The 25906-nt window shown below is 41.1% G+C and overlaps 1 protein-coding gene across 7 annotated transcripts in view; it reads right to left on the bottom strand.

The window, feature by feature from the left end:
• The window catches only part of LOC125459733 (putative phosphoenolpyruvate synthase), a 160786-nt gene that overhangs the window by 38184 nt on the left and 96696 nt on the right, over positions 1-25906 (bottom strand). For all 7 annotated transcript variants that reach the window (XM_059651757.1, XM_059651755.1, XM_059651753.1 and 4 more), the window contains 10 exons: positions 25039-25156; positions 24211-24311; positions 23552-23623; positions 20620-20726; positions 20011-20083; positions 17892-17987; positions 11939-12013; positions 8202-8294; positions 2423-2551; positions 833-917 (listed from right to left, as the gene is read on the bottom strand). In XM_059651757.1, the coding sequence (XP_059507740.1) occupies positions 833-917; positions 2423-2551; positions 8202-8294; positions 11939-12013; positions 17892-17987; positions 20011-20083; positions 20620-20726; positions 23552-23623; positions 24211-24311; positions 25039-25156 (949 nt within the window). The remainder of the gene's footprint in view (positions 1-832; positions 918-2422; positions 2552-8201; positions 8295-11938; positions 12014-17891; positions 17988-20010; positions 20084-20619; positions 20727-23551; positions 23624-24210; positions 24312-25038; positions 25157-25906) is intronic.

Genomic DNA, 25906 nt, shown 5'->3' with positions numbered 1-25906 from the left:
TTAGAAAGTGAGGTAACAAACGAGTTTGCTGCAGAGAACTTAGCTGTGTAGTGGCGATGCTGTGTACATTGGCAAGCTGGGAACCAACATCTCGACACTGTCCAGCAGCTTGGGACATTACAGTTTCATTGTGGCAGAAGGCATGATGCAGAGCTTTCTCTTCCGACAGCCTCTGCCCAGAGTCACTGCGACTGCGGGCCCCAATACCTGTGTAGCTGATGTGTGAGCAAGTCACCGCTCTCCTGCCCTCCCTGGAAGGATGGGGCAATATGGAGTAACAAATGCAGGAACTCACCAGAGCACCTCAAAATCAATCTGGAGTAGTTTCCCATGGTAGAAGCTGTTCAAAATCACATTGCTAGCCAGGTAAATGCAAGACAGTTCATGCATTCTGTAGATGACACAGTTCAATGCCACATTCACTGCATGTTCCAAACCAAAATGTCCAGCACACACACACACAGCTGGTGCTTGGCTGAGATGCCTTTATAAGCTGGTGCATTCTGAAGCAACTACCAGCATAATATGCATCCCTGGGAATGTGCGAATCTTGTATTACGTCACTATGGAAAACACATTTATGGCCCTGATCTCAAAACTAACTAAGTTCCTCTTCAAGGCTTCAGGCAGCAGTCACTAATACACCATCTTGTAACTCCTGGCTATTTACTATTTAAATTTAGCATAAAATTATTTTATACACTTAATGACATTTTTTCATATCACCTAACAATAACAGAACAATGTGACGGCAGATCAGATCTAGAAGAATGTTTAGTGGCCTGGACTCAATAAAATACAAAAGTGATATTGTCATATGCTTCAAACATACTTGCTTTTCCTTCTGACAAAACCGAAACCAGAACTGCATTCCACATTCCAGAACTACAAGATTTTGTTAGCGATATGCACCATGCCTAAAGGAAATAAAATAAAAACGAAGTGTTGATATCACAGCTATATGCACTGTATGCACTTGGAAAGGATTTACATCACAGAAAGAAAAACTGTGTTTCAAACATTCTTAATTGTATCAATATTTTCCTTCTTAATTACACATAGCTCAGCGTCAGACAAGCTGCAGTTTCACGATGTCGCATTATGTTAGGTAGGGGTCGGTGCTGCATTATAGGGGAACGAAACAACCACAGCATGAGGATGGATGACATTACAGAAGTATCAGTGCATAAGCCATATGGGTTGTACTCAGGAGCAAAGAATACCACATATTCCCCCAGCAGTTAGGAGTAGAATGACAAAGATAATTTCAAATTACTGAAAAATGCAGAATTCATTGGGAATTTCAACTACCCAACTCGAACTATTAAAGCAAAGAGCTGTGGATGCTGGAAATCTGAAACAGAAATAGGAATTGCTTGAGAAAATCAGCAGATCAGGCAGCATCGGGGGAGAGTAAGCAGAGTTACTGCTTTGAGTGGCCCTTCTTCTAATACATTCAGAAAAACTTTGAACCCAACAAGAGCAGTTCTGGCTTTGCTTTTGGGAGTGACACTCGGCAATGAAATGAGTACAAGTGGGAGTGGCCATAATTCAGGTCAAGGAAAAGGATCAGTGCAATTCAAGTACTACTTTTAAGCTGGAGAAAAGCCAATGTTTCTGAACTGAAATATGATTTGGCACTTGTGGACAAGAAACAGCTGCTTGATGCTAAGTCAATGTCAAAGTATTGGGAGTCATGCAAGAAAAAAAAAGATGTTTCAGAGCAAATACTGTCCTGGAAAAATTGTGCGTACCTCACTAGAAACCCTTTTGAACAGTATACTGAGTAGAATTTGACAAAGGAAGTTCAATTAAGATACAAAAATAGCACAGTAACATGGAAATCCCAGGTAAGTATGAAATTTGTGCTGAGGAAAATAGAAATAAAATTAAGAAAACAAAGTGAGGGCATAACAAAATATTATCAAGTAAAATCAAGGAAGATCCAAGGTGATGAATAATAAATAGAAAAGATATCCAGCTAAAAGGATATCTCTAAGAGTAGCTTTATTTTATTCACTAACAGAATGCGGGTGTTACTGGTTAGGCCAGCATTTATTACCAGACTCAACTACATTGCTTTGGGTTTGGACTCAATTGCAAACTAGATCAGGTAAGAACGGCAGATATTTTTCCCAAAAAATGATATGAGAGAACCAGATGACTTTTTAAGACAATTGACAATGGTTACATGGTTTCCATTTGACAAGCTTTCATATTGAATTTTTATTGAATTGAAACTTCACCAGCTGCCATGTTGGAATTGGAATGCATGCCCCCGGAATGTTAGCCTGAGGGTTCTCTAGATAGCCAACATAGTTACTAAAAGGATATCTTGTGAACAGAGTTTCTAGAAAGCTCTCAATGTTTCAACATCACTGGCTTCTGGATCAAACAGACTTAGTGAAAATGGGTCACCCACCGCAAAATACTCAGGCAGCTGCCGATCTATATTGAAGTAAAATTCCAGTGCTTGGTTCGCAGGTTGAATCTGAAAAGTCTTCATTTTCTCCATTAATCTTTTCACCTTTGACTCCACGGTGAACATATACTGGAAATGGTTCAAACAGAGTTAAATATCCTGTAATATTTGATGTCAAGGGCAACAAGGGATAGTTTGTTTATGTAAAAGCGATGACACATTGACGTGAGAAACAACACACATGGAAGCCAGGCAACGTTGCGACACTACCACAGCACCACAAGAGCTAATACTATCAAAACTGGCAGACATTTTTATTCAGCCTGTCGAGATATGTTACGACCCATCTATGGAGCAAATGGGACTTGAATCCAAACTTTTTGATCCAGATGTAGGGACGCTATCAATGCATCACTAAGTCTGGTCAACAAGACTTCTGTTGTGAGATTTTTGCAAATGCATCATCTTTAAGTAAGGAGATCTCTGGTCGTCACTGCCAACTGCTTCTCCTGCTGCATCTGCTCTGATAATGGCAACTAGAGTGTCTGCACACCATGACTGTTACAACTCCATGTACTCCCTGGGTACCACATAGCACATTATTCTGTTAATATCTATCAATCAATCAAGGGAACAAAAGACAAAATATCTCGTTATAATGTTGTTTGAGGGAGATTCCTGTACTCAAGTTAGCTGCCACATTTCTGACAATGCAACAGTGACGACAGTTCAAGAATACTTTAGTCATTGTAAACCACCTTGGGACATATTGAGATTGTGAAAGGTGCTACATAAATGGAATTATTTATTTCCTTTAGTGCAACATTAACCAGAGACCAGTCAGGTATGAATTGTGCGGACAAACTTCAGGAAAGATGAAATAATCATTTCCCCCTCTCCACTAGTAGGGTCAATGCTGCAGGCAGTGATAAATCTTCAAAATCACCATCTAAACGCCTTCTGGGCGAATGTACCTCCGCTCTTGAAAAAGAACATGCCACTGATGCTAATGATATAACCTGGGGGTTAGCTTTGGGCTAGAGGGTGGTAAGCTGGAAGGGAATGGCTTTCTCAGATTTCTATAAGATGACATCCACCTCATATGAAATACTGTGAACAGATACACCAAGGGCACTCCTCCCATTCTTCCTGTGCCCCTGTGGTTACGTGGTATCTGTAGTGAGAAGCAATGAACTTGAGACCCTCTGTACGAAAAGGTCAAGAAAATGGGAATATGTGTGTGTGCAGTTACAGTTTTTAAGGCAACCTTATAAATATTGCCTTGCAGACAGCTACCTCTGCCATTTGAGATGTTGGATCAATCATTTAAACCCATCAGCATTGTGCAGGCTTCCACCTCAGGTGCAGTCATGGTGACAAGTATGTATCAAGCTTACTCACTTCTCCTTGTGGGTGGGGAAGGATTACCATTTTTGGAATGCCCTGATTAATGACCATGCATGCTAAGTGAGAAAAGCTGAAGGACTGGGATGCCTTACCTTGCTAGATCTGGTGAGACAATTGATTTTTTTTTCTGCCTTGATCTATTGCTCTGGGAGTGAGGGATTTGGCCAACCTTGCATAATATGTGGTACAGAGATAACAAGGTGTAGAGCTGGATGAACACAGCAGGCCAAGCAGCATCAGAGGAGCAGGAAAGCTGACGTTTCAGGCCTACACCCTTCTTCAGGAAATGCCTACCATGCCCACATGCCTACCTTGAAGAAGGTACCCTCCTCCCTCTGGAAAGACCTCAGTAGATTTCTCTCCCACATGCTCCTCTGATACTGCTTGGCCTGCTGTGTTCATCCAGCTCTATACCTTGTTATCTCAGATTCTCCAGCATTGGCAGTTCCCACTATCGCTGAAATAATATGTGGCACCCTGCCTCTTGCCTGAATCTCGTCAGCAGCTGCAATCTGGTCCATACATTCACAGCCTGCGGTCTCCAGTCAGCGATAGGCCAACTGTTGTTTTGTCCAAGTTTTCCTCTCAGTTAAGTCTCTGCATGGGACTCCACTACTCCCTACTCCCTGGCTCCCTACAGAACCCTCCTACATTCTTTAAGTTCCATCCTTTCACCAAAAATGTCATTTTGAAGTGGGTGAGTCAGCCTTTGCCAACTGACAGATGTGTTTTTAATTCATTTTTTGTTTCAATAACAGGGTTTTCGTTTTAAGAGGAACAGTTCCCAACACCGTTTGACTGGCTTCTGAACTACGGTGCAGCTACTATGTAAGACTTCTCTGCCAGAAAGGCTATACAAGCTAGAAGTACTTTTTTCAGAATTAGAATTGGAATCCCTGCAGTGTAGAAACAGGCTCTTCGGCCAAAAAAGTCCACACCGAATCTAAGAACATCCCGCCCAGACACATCCTCCTAATCTACATGTCCCTGAACACAATGGGCAATTTTGCATGGACAATGCACCTACATTGCACATCTTTGGACTGTGGGAGGAAACCAGAGCACCTGGATGAAACCCATGCAGACATGGGGAGAATGTGTAAACTCCACACAGACAGTCAACCGAGGTTAGAATTGAACCTGGGTCCCTGGTGCTGTGAGGCAGCAGTGCTACTCACTGAGCCACCGTGCCGCCCTAAAATAGGACTTTTGCCAAGTATGCAAATGGAGCAGAACTGATCCTCCTACTCCCAGTTTAAGAACTTATTCCTTTCCTTTTTCACCTTCCTTCAACATCTAAACCTCATCTTTTCTCCACGCTGTCCAACGATGTTTGCTCTCCAGTAACTTGAGCACCTTTTCCTTCTTTACTCTGCAATGATGTTGCTACTGGTTGTGTAAGTCTTGCATTCACCTCCAAAATGTGGCTCATATCACACCACCCCCATCCTAATCTAATAGCTAACACCATAAGCCCAAAGTTGACCCATAACTTCTGGACAAAAATGTGCTGAATTCCACATCACAATGTTTCCATTCAGCTATTTTATATTCTTGAATATTAGTTACCTCCAGCACCAAACTATTCTGCTCTGTTTTCTCACCCCAGGTATCTCAAACATTGAGCCTTTAGACTTCCTTTCTAGCACCTAAATCCTCTGACCTGTGGCTGTATGCTTCCCCAACCTAGTATCAGTCAACCACCTCCCCAGTTACTTCCTTCCCTGATGGCCCATTCACCAGATACCACCTGGAAGAAGAAGAGAGACACAATGAAGTTGGAGAAGAAAAAAATGAACAGGGCAAACTGAAGAAAATAAGTCCAAAACATACAATGAAAACCAGGAAAGAAAGGGACATCAAATTAGAAAAGAAGATAACCAGATGAGGAGTGGTTAATGAGAAAATCTGCAATACAGGGACAAGGAGATATTCCCTCAGACTATTCATAAACAATGTACAAGAGATTCAGCAGTGGCATATTGGAATTGCTCGATGAATTGATTGAATTGCTTTGCTCCATCCTGCTAATCTCACCATACCATGGGATACAACTAATCATAGTGTTGGACATGTTAAAAAGTTAATGATTAACCGTAATATTAATAATGAGCTGTACTAAGTGAGAATAGCTATTGAGTCAAAGAACTACCAGGCGATCAGGGAGGGAATGAAAGGTGAAACAAGGGGTATAAACAAATGAGTTCTCTCCTTCTGTAGATATTTAGTTAATGACTGGAATGCAAGGAATGCTGGGCAGAAGACCTTGGGCAAATAATGAACAACTATATATACTTGGAAATAATCAGTATTATCATACTCTCAATTACCTCATGCCATAGTAGGTGTTGACAATGCAAAGGTCTGTCTGAAGTATCAACTTCCAGTGGAAAAAAGTACAAAGAATGAGATGAACTTGCAGGGCTAATTCAGGAACCAGGATCATGAAATACATAAATCATTAACCTTTCCATTGAACGGCTTGATTATCTGTGCTAAATGAATAAAGTCTGTTCCTCACACCCATCTTTTATCTGTTCTTATAAGTATGTGGCTATGAATTAAAGAATGAAGGGGATTGGCACACTGCAATTGATCTCTAACACTCTATAACAAACTCAGATTCTGACAGGAAGAAGCTCTCAATGGAGGAGAGCTTTGGGAGCTATGGACAACTACAGTAATTGTTCAGATTGTTCCTCTATCATGACACTGTGCCATCCCAACATCAGCGGCAAGGTGCAAAATGATTTATTGACATGGAGACAGATTTGTAGGGAATGGCCTTGGGTTGGGAGGTCAATGCTAAAAGGTAAGCAGTGACCAACACTGTCTTGCCAGTGACTGATGTTGCAGAACAGTAGGGACACCAGAGTCCAGAGAGAACTTGCGAGAAGATGTGGGTGTCATGCAGAATGATCATATTCATCATTCATCTGATAAGACCTGGGAGGGTGAGTAGCAAGTGGGTGACAGACGTCTATCTGTATAAATTGACTTAAACGTGGATTGAGTGACATCAAGACAAGAGAACAGTTGCATAACTGAGCAAATTGGAACGTATTAAATCAAGGAGTAGCACTGAAGGATGTAACATGACATGAGCATGTGCCATGTTGGAAAGTTTGAGCTTTGATCTGGATAGATTATGCAGCACATCTGAGAAACATTACGCCATTCAGGCATGAATACTTCCAGTATTCCTGATCAGAAATAATAGAGAATGATGCTTTGTGAGAACTTAACTTACTATTTAGGGATTGCAGAGCAGAGAAAAGGAGACAGATATTACACTCGTCTGCTGGTGAGTTTGAAGAAGGTTGGGCATTTTAACCAAAAAAAGGCTTTCCTTCTGCCTACCTGCCCATGATTTATTTTTCAACCACTACTGATGCTACACAACATTTAACAGATTGTAAATGACAGGATTTGTGGACATTGAGAGAGGCAAAAATTGATTAGGGATAATCAGCATAGTTTGGTGCAAGGAAAATTGTCTCACAAACTTGACTGAGTTTTGTGAGGAAGTTACCAAAAAGATTGATGATGGCACAGCAGTAGACATTGTTTATTTGGATTTTAGTAAAGACTTTGACAAGGTTCCACATGGTAGACTAACTAGTAAAGTTAGGTCAGATGAATTTCAAGGTAAGCTTGCCAATTGGACACATAATTAGCTTATCAGCAGGAGACAGAGATTAATGGTGGAGGGATAATGGGAACTGCAGATGCTGGAGAATCCAAGATAACAAAGTGTGAAGCTGGATGAACACAGCAGGCCCAGCAGCATCTCAGGAGCACAAAAGCTGATGTTTTGGGCCTAGACCCTTCATCAGAGATGGGTCTAGGCCTGAAACGTCAGCTTTTGTGCTCCTGAGATACTGCTTGGCCTGCAGTGTTCATCCAGCTTCACACTTTGTTAATGGTAGAGGATTGCTTTTCAGACTGAAAGGCTGTGACCGGCGGTGTTCTACAGTTACAACATTTAAAAGACATTTGGATAAGTCCATGAATAGGAAAGGTATTGAGGGATATGAGCCAGGGGCAGGCAGGTGGGGCAAATTTAGCTTGCAATCATGTTAGACATGGACTGGTTGGACCGAAAGGTCTGCTTCCATGCTGTGTACCTTGTTTAAAAAAAAACATTAACACAAATGAACTAAAATAAATTGGTTTAAGTCTTAAATTATTGGATTCTAGTCAAAGCACATGAAGTTTTCGACAGGAATGGTGTAACTTAGAAAGCAGGTCACTGAGTTGATTTGCACTACAGGAGCAGCAGCAATCTGAAAATTCACAAACAGTAATTAAAAATGATCTCTGGTCATATTGTAAAAAAAGAGTCAAGATAGTAACATTCAAAAAACTGTACCTGTAGGCATCGAAATGCATTGAAAATTCGCTTCCACAAAGGTGACTTTCCGTGAATCAAAGTAACATCATGTAAAGATAATTCATTCAGCACCTGGTCAAAAGAAGAATTCATTATATTCAACGTCAACTCCTAATCATACATATCAGTCATTTCAGAAGTTTTATTTGTTGAAATGTTTTTTCTTTAAACAAGGCAAATACAAATGACATACAAAGGCTGATACTGAGGTTTGCTGATTTTATATTTGCCAGTGCATTTGATGCATTTGTATCAATACGCTGGCATTCCATAGCTGCATGCTCTCCTGGCAAAGCAAGGTTCGTGGTGTCCTCCAAAAATATACATGAAGAGTGTTAACCTCCTCTCAGATGCTTGTTTCAAAAACTAGAGTGCACTACTTCAGATAACAATCACATTAATGTGTCACTGCCTTGTTCAAAGCTTAGGGGCCAGTGCACCAAGTTCTATACACATGAACTCAGTTCAGTGGAAAGCTTTTGCAGGAGCATTTGGTAAACTGTCAGTATGAGTGACCAACTACCTGGAGGTTAGCAAGGACGGGATATCAGTGACAGAAATCCTTCCTGGAATAAGGGATAGGGAAAAGAGCAATTCATGGGGTTCCTCAAGGATTAGTGTTGGGACCAGCACTGGTTTCTGTTTAACAATATGACAATACAGCTAAATTGAATATGAGTCAGACAAAGTTATGGACAAATTGTTACTGGTTGGTTCACCAAACTGGTTCACAAACTATGCAGAAAAACAATGAACCAGCTCGGTGAGCCAACCAACCACAACATCCACAACCCGAGCTACAAATCTACTCTAAAATCTTATGGACAAATTGCATAATACTACGGTAGACCGCACAATAACATTGTATATTTTTATAGCAGCTTTAACAAAGTAGACCCTCCCAAACCACTTCATAGAAGCATTAGCAAACAATGCTCTATGTGACGAAGATTTTCATCACCTTCTCTAATATTTCCTGACAAACGCTGCTCAAATAAGTAGATTGTAAGATGTGTCTTTAATGAAGGTAAAAGTTGGATAGCCAGAGTCCTACAAAGAGGCGACTCCAGAACTTGGGGCCTTGGTAGCTGAAGGTACATTTGCAATGGTGGCAGCAATTAAGGTTCGGGATAATCAAAGGGGCAACGTTGAAGGTGTGCAGATTTTCTGAGAGGATTGTCAGTGGAGGGAGATTGCAAAGTTACAGAGGGATGAGAGTATGGAAGTACATAAGAACATAAGAACCAAGAGCAGGAGTACACCATCTGGCCCTTTGAGCCCACTCTGACATTCAATAAGATCTTGGCTGATCTTTTAGTGGCCTCAGTTCCATTTACTCACCCTCTCACCATAACCCTTAATTCCTAGACTGTTCAAAAAGTTATCTATTTTAGCCTTAAAAACGTTCAATGAGGAAGCCTCAACTATTTCACTGGGCAGGGAATTCCACAGATTCACAATCGTTTGGGTTCCTCCTCAATTCAGTCCTGAATCTGCTCCCCCTAATTTTGAGGCTACGCCCCTTGTTTTAGTCTCACCTGCTAGTGGAAACAACCTCCCTGCTTCTATCTTATCTATCCCTTCATATTTTAATATGTTTCTACAAGGTCCCCCCTCATTCCTCTAAATTCCAATGAATGTAATCCCAGTCTATTCAGCCTCTCCTCATAAGCCAACCCTCTTAACTCTGGAATCAACATAGTGAATCTCCTTGCACACCCTCCAGTGCCAGTACATTCTTTCTCAAGTAAGGAGACCAAACCTGCATGCAGTATTCAAAAAAGAGATGAGAATTTTAAAATTGAGACTTTGTTTAACTCATCGTTAATGTGGATCAGCAAGAATCGAGGTGATTGGTGAGCATGGCTTAGAGCGATTGAGAAATGGGGACTAGAGATCTGAATGACTTCAAGTTTATAATTGATAGAATGTGGAAGCTAGACAGATGTGAAAGTTTTGACAGTAGATAAGCTGAGGCAAAAGCAGAGTAAGGCAATGTTACTCTTAGTGATGGGTATGCATCTACCAAAACAAATTCCATTCTACAAGACCCAAACAAGATACTTAAGCTCCAGTGACTCACCACAATGAAGGTCTCACATACAGTCAGAGTTATACAACATGGAAACAGACCCTTCAGTCCAACTAGTCCACTCCAACCATGTTCCCAAACGAAACTAGTCCCACCTGCTTGCACTTGGCCGATATCCCTCCAAGCAATTTTTTTATTCATGAACTTATCCAAGTGTCTCTTATACACTGTAAATTTACCTGCATACACCATTTTCTCTGACAGTTCATTCAGCAGAGTAACTACTCTTGGTGTATAAAGTTGCTCCTCGGGTCCTTTCTAAATTTTTCTCCTCTCTCTTTAAAAATGCTCCCCCTAGTTTTGAAATCTCCCACCCTAGAGAAAAGATCCTTGCTATTCACCTTATCTATGCCCCTTATGATTTTATTAACCTCTATATGGCTATCTTTCAGCCTCCTACACTCCATTAAAAAAAGTTCCAGCCTTTCCAATCTATTTTTATATCTCAAACCCTCTGTTCCCAACAACATTGAACCATTGAATCCCTACAATATGGGAAAGGCCCTTTGGCCCACCAAGCCACACCGATACTTGTGGCATCCCACTCAGACTCACATCCCTATAACCCACCTAATCTACACATCCCTAAACACTATGGCAATTTAGCATGGCCAATCCACCTAGCCTGCACATCTTTGGACTGTGGGAGGAAACCAGAGCACCTGGGGGAAACCTACGCAGACACAGGGAGAATGTGCAAACTCCGCACAGACAGTTGCCCGAGGGTGGAATTGAACCCAAGTCTCTGGCGCTGGGAGACAGCGGTGCTAACCACTGAGCCACCGTGCCTCCCCAAGCAACAGCCTGGTATATCTTTTTTGAACCCTCTCCAGTTTGATAATATCCTTCGTATAACAAGCAACCAGAGCTGCACACTGTACTCCAGAAGAGACCTCACCAACACACTATACAACCTCTACATGACATCCTATCTCCTATACTCAAGGTCTGAGTAATGAAGGCGAGCGTGCTACATGCCTTCTAAACCACCCTGTCTACCTGTGATGCAAATTTCAAAGAATTATGAACCCTTAGGTCTTTCTGTTCTACAATACTATCCAGGGCTAACCGTTAATTGTATAAGTCCTGCCCTTGTTTTTGAATTATCAAAATGCCAAACCTCAAATTTATACAAATTAAACTTCATCTGCCACTCCTCAGCCCATTGACCCAACTGATCAAGGTCTCTCTGTAATCTTAGATAACTTTCTTCACTGTCCACTATACCACCAATTTTGGTGTATTTTACAGACCTGGTACTCTTTGGGTTCTTTTTTATCTATTTAGGCAAATGTTGCATGCAAAATTACACATAGCATGGTCCCATTAAGTATGCCTGACCGCTAAATTGATTCTGTTATGATTGTTGTGTATAGAGACTTGAAAACAATTCCTCAAATAGTACATGGATCTGATAATTTATTTAAACAGGCTAATGTAGCATTCCTTTAATATTCCATCTGAAAGAAACCAATCTGAGAATGTAGCACTCCCTTGATCATTACTGAAGCACATTTGTGCACAAGTTCTGCAAAGTAACTTGAATCCAAACTTAAATTCATGGGAAATAATGTTATGCACAGGATATACTTTCTGTAACACATAAGATATTGTCAAAAAGTACCCTTCCGAGCAGTTCAAATTCATTCATTTTCTTCTGGGTAATGAAGTTATTCTGTTCCATGTTGGCATTCAAGCTCTGGAAAACAAAATAAATTAATTAAATGTACAATTTTGAAAAACAAAATTGTGTCCATGTTCTTTTCATGTGAAAGCCTCAGGACCTATAATACCAAAACGAACACATCAGATGGGAATGTTTGAAATAATCCCATCTTGTTAACAGCAGATTTTTCAGTCATTGTTAACTCCTGCCAAGGTAAGTACCACTAAATTATTCTGATCGTCAACCAACAAGATAAATGACTTGAGATCATAGGAACTGCAGATGCTAGAGAATCTGAGATAACACGGTGTACAGCTGGATGATCACAGCAAGCCAGGCAGCTTCAGACGAGCAGGAAGGTTGACCTTTTGGGCTTACAGCCTTCTTCAGAAGGGTCTAGGCCCAAAATGTCAGCCAAGATAAATGACTTACTAGGTTCTTGAGGATGATCCCTGGTGCGGACAGAGTTTCTTAGCAAAGGCTAAACATGTTGGGACTCTACATCATGGCAGTTTAGAAGAATAAGACACGATTTCATTGAAACATATAGGATTCTTAACGACTCTTAACATGCTAAATGCTGACAGGATGGTTCCCCTGGTCGGGGAGTGTAGGGTATTGTCTCAGAATAAAGAAGCACCAATTTAAGACTGGGGTGAGGAGGAATTTCTTCTCGAGAGGGTTATGAGTCTTTGGAACTCCTCGCTACAGAAAGCTGTGAGGGTAAAGTCCTTGTGCATACTGAAAGCTGAATTAGATAGATACTTCATCAATAGGGGAATCAAGGGTTATGGGAAAAATGGTAGGAAAGTAGGTATGAGGTATGTCAAATCAGCCATGATCCTACTGAATGGCAGAGTAGGCTTGAGGGACCAAACAGACTACTCCTGTTCCTATTTATTATGGTTTTGAACTAAACAGATATTAACACTCTTTGAAATAAATGATACTTTTAAGACACTGTAGGAACTTTACCAAACTTGGCACAACATAATAGTCTCCTTTGTCTAATCATTTTCAGCTGCTTCATCAAGGACCTCCCAATGTCATAAAGTCAGAATTGGGGATGTTTGCACTATTTGAGATTCCTCAGATGTTGAAGTAGGTTATGCCCAAATATAGCAAGTTTTCAATAATATGAGGGTTTGGGCTGACAAGTGGAAAATAACATCCATGTCACGCATGTGCCAAGAAAGGACTATCTCCAATAAGGAAGACTTTACCCATCGTTGCTTGAAATTCAATAGCACCAGCATCATGGAATCCCACACAATCACCATCCTGGGGGTTACAGTTGACCTGAAACTGAACAGTACCAGCCACGTAAATACTGTGGCTATAACAGCAGGTCAGAGGCTTGGAATCCTGTTGTGAGTAACTCACCTCCCGACTCTCCAAAGATTGTCCACTAAATCTGAGGCAAAAGTCAAGAATATTCCTCACTTGCCTAGGCAAATGCAGGTCCACCATACAGTTTTGTGATCTCAACTCTTTACAATTTACAAAAGTTATTTGGATGAAGGGACTGAAGGTATGACAGATAAATTTGCTGATGATACAAAGACAGGCAGGAAAGTGATTTGTGAAAAGGACATATGAAGCCTACAAAGGGAAATAAATAGGTTAAATGAGTGGGCAAAGATCTGGTAAACAGAGTATAATGTGGGAAAGGGTAAAATTATCCATTTTGCCATGAAATATAAAAAGTCATATTATGTGAATAATAAGAGTTTGCAAGACTGAGACGTGGAGACATCTGGGTGTCTGAGTGCATATATCACAGAAGGTTAGTATGCAGGTACAACATGTAATCAGGAAAGGTAGGAAGAAAGGCTAGGTTTGTATCCTTCGGAATTTAGGAAAGTCAGAGACGATTTAATAGAACAGTTTAAAGTCCTGAGGGATTTGACCAGGTGGATGTTAAAACAATGTTTCCTTTTATGGAAGATTTGAAAACTAGGGTTACAGTTTAAAAAATAAAGAGTCACCCATTTAGTAGAGAGAGAGGAAAGAAATTTTCTTGTAGAATGTTTTCGAATTCCCTTCCTCAAAAGGCAGTAGGAGGCAGGTTTACATTGTTAGTCTTGTATTTGAGATCAATTTCATGATCGCTCATTCCATTTTAGGATGGTCAATAGCTTGGACAGAACTTATAATTGGTGGTTCCCTCCTGCATCTGCTATCCTGCAAAATCTTTACATATTTTTAAAGCAGCGGTATTTGCATTATTGATTACCAAAAAGATGAAAGATTATTGGGGGTATACAGAAATGTTAAGTTAAAATCAGATCAAATGTGATCTTGCTGAATTTCGGAGTAGGCTGAAAGGGCCAAATGGCCTATTCTTATATAATAAAATGTGAGGTTGGATGAACACAGCAGGCCCAGCAGCATCTCAGGAGCACAAAAGCTGACGTTTCGGGCCTAGACCCTTCATCAGAAAGGGGGATGGGGTGAGGGTTCTGGAATAAATAGGGAGAGAGGGGGAGGTGGACTGAAGATGGAGAGAAAAGAAGATAGGTGGAGAGAAGAGTATAGGTGGGGAGGTAGGGAGGGGATAGGTCAGTCCAGGGAAGACGGACAGGTCAAGGAGGTGGGATGAGGTTAGTAGGTAGGAGATGGAGGTGCGGCTTGGGGTGGGAGGAAGGGATGGGTGAGAGGAAGAACAGGTTAGGGAGGCAGAGACAGGTTGGACTGGTTTTGGGATGCAGTGGGTGGAGGGGAAGAGCTGGGCTGGTTTAGGGACGCAGTAGGGGAAGGGGAGATTTTGAAACTGGTGAAGTCCACATTGATACCATTGAGCTGCAGGGTTCCCAAGCGGAATATGAGTTGCTGTTCCTGCAGCCTTCGGGTGGCATCATTGTGGCACTGCAGGAGGCCCATGATGGACATGTCATCTAAAGAATGGGAGGGGGAGTGGAAATGGTTTGCGACTGGGAGGTGCAATTGTTTATTGCGAACCGAGCGGAGGTGTTCTGCAAAGCAGTCCCCAAGCCTCCGCTTGGTTTCCCCAATGTAGAGGAAGCCACACCAGGTACAGTGGATGCAGTATACCACATTGGCAGATGTGCAGGTGAACCTCTGCTTAATGTGGAAAGTCATCTTGGGGCCTGGGATAGGGGTGAGGGAGGAGGTGTGGGGGCAAGTGTAGCATTTCCTGTGGTTGCAGGGGAAAGGTGCCGGGTGTGGTGGGGTTGGAGGGAAGTGTGGAGCGAAACAAGGGAGTCACTGAGAGAATGGTCTCTCCGGAAAGCAGACAGGGGTGGGGATGGAACAATGTCTTGGGTGGTGGGGTCGGATTGTAGATGGCGGAAGTGTCGGAGGATGATGCGTTGTATCCGGAGGTTGGTGGGGTGGTGTGTGAGAACGAGGGGGATCCTCTTTGGGCGGTTGTGGTGGGGGCGGGGTGTGAGGGATGTGTTGCGGGACATGCGGGAGACGCGGTCAAGGGCGTTTGCGACCACTGTGGGGGGAAAGTTGCGGTCCTTGAAGAGCTTGGACATCTGGGATGTGCGGGAGTGGAATGCCTCATCCTGGGAGCAGATGCGGCGGAGGCGGAGGAATTGGGAATAGGCGATGAAATTTTTGCAGGAGGGTGGGTGGGAGGAGGTGTATTCTAGGTAGCTGTGGGAGTCGGTGGGCTTGGAATGGACATCAGTTACACGCTGGTTGCCTGAGATGGAGACTGAGAGATCCAGGAAGGTGAGGGATGTGCTGGAGATGGCCCAGGTGAACTGAAGGTTGGGGTGGAGGGTGTTGGTGAAGTGGACGAACTGTTCAAGCTCCTCTGGGGAGCAAGAGGCGGCGCCGATACAGTCATCAATGTAACGGAGGAAGAGGTGGGGTTTGGGGCTTGTGTAGGTGCGGAAGAGGGACTGTTCCACGTAACCTACAAAGAGGTAGGCATAGCTGGGGCCCATGCGGGTGCCCATTGCCACCCCCTTAGTCTGTAGGAAGTGGGGAGGAATCACCTATCTTCTTTTCTGTCCATCTTCGGTCCGCCTCCCCCTCTCTCCCTATTTATTCCAGAACCCTCACCCCATCCCCCTCTCTGATGAAGGGTCTAGGCCCGAAACGTCAGCTTTTGTGCTCCTGAGATGCTGCTGGGTCTGCTGTGTTCATCCAGCCTCACATTTTATTATCTTGGATTCTCCAGCCTCTGCAGTTCCCATTATCACTGGCCTATTCTTATTCCTTGTCCATATGTTTGAACTTTTGGATGTACCATCCTGGAAAAAGCAGGCTGTTTGATTGGCACCACTTCACACATGTTCATTCCCTCCACCAGTGGCTCCCAATAGCAGCAGTATGTGCCATCTACAAGTGTGTATTGCGGAAATTTACCAAAGCTCTTCAGACAATACTACCCAAACCCTCAAACACTATCACCTAGAAGGACAAGGACAGCAGATACATGAGAAAACTGTTAGCCTCCAAGTCGCTCACCATCCTGACTTAAACATTCCTTCAGTGTTTCAGGGTTAAAATCTTCAAACACCCCTCTCAGAGGCATCATACCTACAGTACATGGATAGCAATGGCTGTCAGGCCCGAGTCTGATATATAGGGACTTGGGGTTCATATCATATTAAGGTAAGAGATCACGAAATTTGTCTTCACCTCAGATATAAGACTGCCATTGCAGACCTGTAATAAAGAATTGCCAATGCTGGAGATACGAAACAAAAATAGAAATTGTTGGTGAAACTCAGCAGATCGAGCAGCATCTGTGGGGAGAAAGCAAAGTTAACAATTTTGAGTCCTATGGCTTGTCATCAAAATTATTTTCCCCCTACAGGTGCTGCCAGACCTGCTGAGCTTTGCCAATTATTTCTGTTTTTATTGCAAATCTGGCCCTAACTATAGTAACAGCCAAATTTTCATTCCATAGAAATCAATGAATATGAAAATCAGGTGGTTTCTATAATGGATTATGAATTTAGGAATGCCAGTTAGATGCCCAAAGGCAAGTTGAAAATCTACCTCCACGTATCACGCCCACGATCATAAAAAAAATTTGTGAATGGTTATCCAATTCAAACTTGTTTAAGGTAGTGGTGTAACATGGCATACACCCAAGCCATGGAAGCTTTGATATCAAATAAAGGAGTGGTATACCTTGTCATCTTATTGGTGAATCAATTTTGTTGGAACGGACATTTTGTGACTTTGCACACTCCAGAGGTAAAACTAAATAACTAAGAGAAACTGTACTGTATAGCATTTGGATTTTCCTAAATGCTATTACAAAAATTGTTATTTTGAATTCTCTGCTCTGACTTTTCTAGGTTTTCTAAGTGTCCTTCATTCATCTTTCTGCAGCAAAAGAACTTGTATTACAGATTGAGCAGTCATATCATGTCACATCATTTGAATCACATTTATGTGTTGTAGGAAATTTAGGACAACTCAATACAGGATTTATTTACAATTCTGTTTCTGTAATTCACCAAGGTGAGAAGGAATCACTCTCTGCTGACCTCTGGTAACTAGCTAATGCTCTCTCACCATCTGAATAATAAATAACAATAATTAAGCACCACATCAGGCTCAAAAGAGTAGAAATCATAATTCATATACATTCAGCATGATAAAAGTGTTATAAATGATTTTTAAAAATTGTTAATCATTTGGGCTTGGAATTCTCAAAGGGACTGGAGCAGAGAAGAGAGTGGATCTGACTTGGAACAGAACTTTTGCTTTCCCGTATCCACCACTTATCCCATTATATTGATACATATTAGTACAGATTGTACATTGTTAGTGCATCAAGCAATTTTAGGGCTTTCAAGTAAAAAATGTATGTAATAATGCTCCATGAGATTGCAAACTCTGCCACAGTAAATTTAATTAAGTAAAGATATACAGCAAATGCTTCTATGTTGAAGATATGTTTAAAATGAAAACTCACCATGAGATTCAGAAACAAATGGGAACAGCAGATGCCTAAGTACTTGTAGTTATAGGGTGAAAAGCAAGGGTTTCCTCCGATTTTCATTGACAATTCCTAATGAAATGAATTTTGCCAAAATATGCAAACATTATTCAAGTACAAATAAAATAACTGTCTTTAAGTATCTGCATGAATCTCTCTCATGGCTACCATATCCTCAGGGACTGACTCATTACACTGGCTGCCCTAGATATCTGCTCAAACTCCCTCCAAAATGCAGCCCTTGAGAGCCCACTTTCCATCACGGAAACATGATCATTCTCCGTCTTTCAATATAAGAGCCCTCTCTTTTTCTTGATGCTCCTTTTCTGCAGCTCCTTTCTGAAGCCTGTGTCAGTATATGTGGCCAGTAACAGCACCTTTCTACTGAATGCAACTCTTCTTTCAGAGAAGCAAATTAAGTTTAAAATGTCCAGGTTAGACCCATCATGTGCCATCAACAAATACTGATAGCTACCTGCTGACTTCTCAAATAGCCAGTTCCCCAGACTTGGTTTGGACCAACACCACGATCTCTCTCAATTACAATAGCTGTGAGCAGGTTCTGAACCACAGAAGTGGGTCAAGATGATCTTAGCCCAAGTTGAACAAATTCAATATTGCAGTCCTTTGAAAATCTAATCAAAGACATTGCCAAGACGACATTTTGTTGTGTGATGGCATTATTGTTACACATCTTTTTTTGAGCTCACCACTTTCTAGCCCATTCTGGAATAGACAACCTAGTTAATCATGGAATCCCGACAAGGAAGATTCCATTGAGTCCACACAGGCCTTCTCACAGCATTCCACTCAGACCCAGCTCCCTATCCCACCACCCCACATTTACCATGGCTAATCAACCTAGCCTGCACATCCCTGGAACTCTACAGACAATTTAGCATGGCCAATCCACCTAACCTGCACATTTTGGTACTGGGGCAGAAAACTGGAACACCTCAAAGAAACCCTCGCAGACACGGGGAGAATGTGCAAACTCCGTACAGACAGTAGACCGAGGCTGGAATCAATTCTAGGTCCTTAGTTCTGTGAAGCAGTAGTGCTAACCACTCAGCCACCTCGCAATCCCAATTAAGATAGGGAACCTCACAACTTTTGAAAGGTACTTAGGTGAGCACTTTTGAAATTTCATAACATTTGAGGCTCTGGGCAAAGTACTAGAAATTAGGGCTAGTGCAGACTTGGGTCATTTTTATGTCAGTGCTGAGTTAATGGGTCGAAGGGCCTCTTCTGTACTTTATGATTCTATGATGCAACAGCGGGCAATAATGAATCCAGTCAGTTTCAGGAAAATGAAATTGCAAGCTTCCTTAAAAAGTTCATGTTCTTTTTGGAAACCCAGATGTTCTATTTGCAGAATGGCCAAACCCTTTGGCAATTCATTAAGGATTTGCTGTGTTTTAAACAATATACACAGCAACATTCTCCTTCAAACCACTCATTAACCATTACTTAGAAAGAAAAATGCAGCAGTAAGAACCCACTGGAAATTTCACAGGTTGTAATTTGTGCTTAATCAGAAAATAACATTTCTTTTGGCCAGCCGCGCTTGAACATCTGCACAGTAGTACCAATCATGGTTCTGCACATGGGAGAAGATAATGTGGTAAATCTTCTTTCAGAGGAACTATGAGGGATGTGAAGGAGGACACTGCGGAATAGGTATCCAGCAGCTTTCAAAGTAAAACAATTTGCAGAGAAGTATAAATAGATGGTTCGGAGCTGCACAGTATTCTAAGACAGAAGGACATCCAGAATAACATCCTTGATAATTTACAAGAAATTCAAAAACTCTAAATTGAGACACAGTCAAAAATTAACCTCAGCATTATGATTTCAGAAAATTCTAGTAGGGCTGCTTAATTTGCTATATTTAAGGCTGATAATCGGGCAATGTCTGCTGCATATTATTTGCAGCCTGCCTGCTCTCAAGTGATGCTCTGCTTGTGAAGGTGATGGGCATATTGGTTCCAGAGTCTATATGAATACCTTCTAGAGCACAGGGAATGGGAAGAGTAACATTATAACAAAACAATTCAATTCTTCACCAAAATGTATTGCTCTAACTATAACTCACCTGTAATGCATATTCAACGGCTCTCACAAAGATGCTTGATGTTAGCGGTGTCACAGCTCCAGGCATCATTTCACTGCAACATCCAATATAGAACTTTATATGTTGCTTTGAAAGCAACAACCTATAATGGATTCTCTAGATATATTGAGTTTGACAGTGGAAGAGATGTATTCCTGTACAAGACAGCATAATAACAGGAAACAACTAGAGATAGCTTAAACATAGGGAAAAGAGCTCATGGGTTTCAGCACAGTAGTTGCAGCTCGCTCATAGGTAGACATACAGCTGTATAGTCAGAACATACAATACACCAAAGGGTGGAAATTCTCAGAATGTCAAAGCAGTGTCTGTCGAGAGCAAGACAGTTTAACTTTTTATGCAGATGATGTAAAGTCACTTCTGCAGTTTTGTCAAGTTTCTTGCCTCTTTGAACTTGTCATGAGGCAGCACATTGTTATTGAGGAAATTCCCTCCTGAAAAAGAGGAAGATACTTCTGCAAATGCTGGAAAGGATATCTTTCTGTACAAACTTATTACATAATTCACAACTTGGTTATGTGAGCATATTGGCAAATTTACTGAGAAGAAAAGAGAAAAAACTTCGCATACCCAATGTTTGAGGTTGTCATCCACTCGTAGTCTGTAGACAAGGCAGAATCAAACTCATGCATCAGCTCAAACTCAGATTCAGTGAAGAATGTAGTTATTGGTCTGGCCTGAAAGATGAAAGATGATAACTGCAAATGCATTTCTTAAAGGAATTGGCTATTTGAATTGTCCTGGTGTTTTTATTTCCCTGTTACAAAGCTAGTATTGAAAATAACTCTCCTTTGAAACTTTAATGCATGATTGCACTAGACATTTCAGACAACACTGTATTTCAAAACCCAAGATCCTTGCAGTTTAATTGTTGAATTGCATTTCAATTTATTAAATAATAATAAAGGATAAACTGTATTTTTTTCTTTGGATATATTAGCTTGTAAAAGGACATGTTAATTAATTCCTCAAGATTCACTCTTGCAGTATGTGCAATACAATATTACAGCAATTCTGATAATGGTCCAGTTACCCAAAGAACACAATCCGAAATTTTCCACAGGTGTCAGGAAGCCAACATCAGGATTTGTTTTGTGTTGGCTGAGTCTGTGTTTCTTGGCTATGTACCACTGGCACAGGTTTAAGAGAATTGAGTTACTTATTGAACACCTTCTTGTCCACCACCCAGTTAAGGTTGACAGGCAGAACAGCATGGTCAGTGACAGGGTCTGAAAGAATGGCAGCCTGAAAAGCCCATTTTTGAAAGGTGATGTTGTTTTGGAAGAGGAAGACAGCATTGAGCTACCTCAATTTGAAGGCACTTACATAATGAACCAAAGGGAGTAATATTAAAAAAAACAAGAACCTGGACATTTGAGGACTGTCTGGATGAAGCCCAGGATTAAGGTCAGGGGAGGTGGAGAATTGATGGATGCAAATGCAGAAATGTTGCATTAGTCAGAAAATGTAGCCTTTAAAGCAGCCTTAAATACTATCATCGGCTGTCTTTCTCTGTCAAGCAGGCTGCTGCTTTTAGACCATTGGGACCGTGTTCACAACTTCCAGATTTCAAAAATGCATGAAGTGTGATGTGAGGTTTCTTATCCTCTAATGCATTACTGTTCTGCAACATGATGCAATCTTTCCATTATCAGATCTCTGTTTACTCTAACGATGTAAACATGGCACAGTTAGAGAATCAATCTAAATCCCACATAGCTAATATTTGGCCATCAGAGTGGAAATGTCATTGTGAGGTTTTATATAGGCAGACATTTTAAAACATCATCATCTGTTACAATTTTCAACAGGATAATTTTCCATTCAATCATAATGACTAATCTTTCCACTTTTCCATTTATTAAAGCTTGCCTGTTCTTTACAACACAATTAGAAATTTTAACACACGACGTCCCAAAATATGTAACAATGGTCAGAACCCTCTCCCATCCCCCTCTCTGATGAAGGGTCTAGGCCTGAAACGTCAGCTTTTGTGCTCCTGAGATGCTGCTTGGCCTGCTGTGTTCATCCAGCTTCACACTTTGTTGTCTGGGATTCTCCAGCATCTGCAGTTCCCATTATCTCTGATAACAGTGGTGCATGCTGAATAACATAGCTAAATTGCTTGAGCAAATAACACAGGATATGTGAGAACTAAGTTGTGACTATTGTTTGCAGGCAATATGGATTGAGTGATGGTAAATAATTACAACCCATAACGGTTATTCTGGCCAGCACATTGGTCAACTGATTCTTCCAAAACACAGATAATTTCTTATCGTCAGGAGTCTGGTAACCTAGTCTGTATAGCTGACAGGTTGGATTAGTATGTAGATTAGAAAATACCATCTCATCTAGCAAAGCAGTGGAAAGGAACATGTCCCAGATTGCTGTGCAACTACACCTTGCTAGTATGCGCCATTTTCTGATGAGACTCCTGTGGCCATATCAAAACTAACTTTTGTTCCTCCAAATCCCACGGAGGAGCAGAACAATGCAACTGCAAGAGAGAAGGGCTGAGGTAACTGAAGACACAGCTAGCTGTGGTGGAGTGGTTAAAATCGGGGATGCTCAAGAGGCCAACATCAAATAAGCACAGATATCACTGAGGATTGTGTGACTAGAGGGGACAACAGAGTTCAAGGTAGTATCTTCAGGTCCTGGGTAGTTGTGGTAAAAAGCAATTGGGCCATTTAGTTAGGTTGGGAGTAGGAATACTTGATCCCTGATGCTTTCTCATTGCTACCAAAATTAATCTCTGGGCAGCAAGATCCAGGGCCCCACTGTGAATTGGACCTTTACATAACCAATTATTGATCGCTCAATGACTTCAGCCTACCACTGTTGGGGATAACCAAGCTGCAAACAGGCCGATCAATGAGCATTCTTCTTGCAGGGAGATAGAGTGCAGGCTGCTAGTCAGCTGATTGTGTCGGAGTCATGAAACAGATTTCTAACACTTCAAACCTCTTCCCACCCTCTACCAAACCATAACTTAAATCCACTTGACTTGGTTATTAAAATTCAGCCGACCATGTTGTGACATCTCCATGTTTGCACTTGTAGGGAAAATCACCAAATAGTGCAGGTGGATCATATATCCCGTAACCCAATGGGACTACAGCTAAATGAACTACAATTCCTGAGGTTGCAGCATGATCAATTCCATCAGCCTCGACCAGGAATGAAACCAGTGACCATTTTGGTCTGTATGCCACATGTTGTGCTAATCCTATGGTACCAAATTATAAATGGGGCAGCTAGGAGTGGTGAAATTTCGGAATAATCAATGTTGTAGCAGAAAAATAAATTGCTCAGTGTCAAGGCGGTGGGGCTTGATGGATAATTCTGAGCCAATACTTTAGGTTACAACCAGATTTTTGCTCTGTACCTTTGGCATATGAGGCTCTGCACAGGCATTACAAAAGACTGATCCCTGTCAGTATAAATAAGAGACGGAGTGTTTCCTTCAGTTAGTTTATTTCACAATAAACAGCCTCACCTGCAGCAAATAAATCTTTGATCCTAAGACTGCCCACTCAATGTCTCTTGCATCTCCGTAAACTTTTCCGACCTGGTGGGCAGACACATAACAAATATTAATGAATTTATGATTACTCCCAACAATAAAACCTTTGTTGCCTCTCCACACAACAGACATAACCATTACATCATATGTCTGGTTAGTCACCAACATTTCACCCTCCTTTAAACCTTCAGCTGCTAGACTGTAAACTCCAGAAGTTCTTCCCTCAATCTGCCTCCTCCTTTCTTTTTCCTTATGATATGTTTTCTTTCAGACCACTACTTTAAACTTACTTCATTTACAAAACATTTGTGGCTGTGTAAAATATTGTTCAATTCCCATGAAGACCCTTGGAAAATCTAACTCTGTAAAATTAAGCCCAAGATCTAACAATCAGTGTAAAATATTGTTCATTTCCCATGGAGAACCTTAGAACATTTAACTCTGTAAACTTAAGCCCAAGATCTAACAATTAAACCTTGACATTTGCTGAGTCTCATGTCAATTACTGCTGAATCCTTTCCCAAACACAGATAATATAAAAATATCCTGACAGCACTTTTCACTGTTACTGCTTATGAACAAATCAGATTCAAATTTAGAGTTTTAAATACGCTGAATAAAATAATAGAGACCTGAAAAGCCACTTCTCCTAATCTCAGAATGACATCGTCAGTGATACAGCATTTTGTAGCCTCCGAAATTAAAGTGTCTTCATACTTAATTCCACCTTCATCTGCAATTTAAAAAGTAAAATTCTTTCAAGTTTTCTAAGCAAAATTTCATTGCTGTTAATTTTAGTATCAACAGATTAAGTGAAATGGACCGTATGTTATGGCAGACCTCTCCAGTCAAACACAATTCAGACTCATTATCCAACATTTTTTGTGGCAGTGATGATTACTTGAGTGAATGTCAGCCTGGGGCTGTCTGCCATGGGTGATCTGGGGGAGAAAGTACAGTAATTGTGGCAGCAGTGGTGTCAGTTATTAGGAAAGTATAGCCATTGGAGGAAGTAAAATCGAAGAGGGGTACATTTACAATGTAAGTTTGTTGAATCTGGAGGAAATACTGCTGCACTTCCTGGGCCCACAGCAGTATCGTAAATACATTTACTTTATTGATCCAATCTTTTTCAATCGCTTTTACCGACCGAATTTCCATATGTTTGGGAAACCTAAGATGAAACCAGGATAACAAAAGAAACCTTGACAAAAGAAAAACTACATACCCCCTATAAAAAGGTGCAATGACTGACCACCTCCAACCACTCCAAGGAAGCAGACTGGTCACACAGCTCCCGCTCTGTCTCCATTAACAAAGGAATGGAGAGATTTGAGGACCGTGAGTTTGGGTTCGAAATGTTCACATTTCAGTATCTCACTAGACACCGTTTTAAAAGGCTGAAACCACCAACCCAATTTGTGAATTTCAATATGCTCTAACCTCTCCTTACCACTCACCATTTTCTGAGCAATGTTGCTTCTTCACTCCAATTTCCTTCTTGATAATCTGATATTTCCCTTTCAGATTGTGTGAGAGGGTGATGGTGTCAGGCTCTGAATGACCACTCACCACAGACTGAAATAAAATATGGAAAATATATGAAATATGGAAAAGTTCTCTGTCAAAGTTTCTTCACAAACCATGTCAGCTGTCAATCAATGGATGTGACAAAGACTGGGTATGTTAAAGATGCGATTGCTTTAGCTGGCAAGTATTCACAATCTTGCCCTCCACAATGTTGTTTCTTGAATTCCAGCTTAGAAATTCTCATATAAACGGATCTCTATTGGAATCAGTTCCTCAGTTATCATCCATACAACAAATGTCATCAATTTAGTTTAACCTTTGAACTGAATTGATATTTCATTAATCAACATTTTTTTCTCAAAAAGCTTATAAATTTCTAATCTTATCTCTAATGGAGGTTCAATAAAGAAACATAATTCCTGTAATAGGTTCTTGTAAAGGCACAATCTAAAATGCCAGTAACATGCAGAGAGTGAACTAATAATGCATGAGTGACTATGTTCCTTAACTGTACTTTCTAGACACTTGACCAAAACATGTTTCTCAACATTTGACCTCATATCCATTTTGTCCATCTCACATAAAACAGATATATCATTCCCAAAAAAAATTTCATCATTTAATTACACCATTGTGCTCCGGTTATCTATTGTGATCACCTTGCTTAAAGAAAATCAGTCTTGAAAATTTCCATCCATCAGTTCGAGATTTCCAAAAGAATTGTGGATGCTGGAAACCGGAAACAAAAACAGAAAGTACGAAAAATGCTCAACAGGTGTAGCAGCATTTGTGGAGAGA

This window comes from Stegostoma tigrinum, chromosome 16, assembly GCF_030684315.1.
Source record: "Stegostoma tigrinum isolate sSteTig4 chromosome 16, sSteTig4.hap1, whole genome shotgun sequence".
Taxonomy (NCBI): domain Eukaryota; kingdom Metazoa; phylum Chordata; class Chondrichthyes; order Orectolobiformes; family Stegostomatidae; genus Stegostoma; species Stegostoma tigrinum.
Note: the sequence above shows the minus strand (reverse complement) of the source record. Positions and strands in the feature narration are given on the sequence as shown.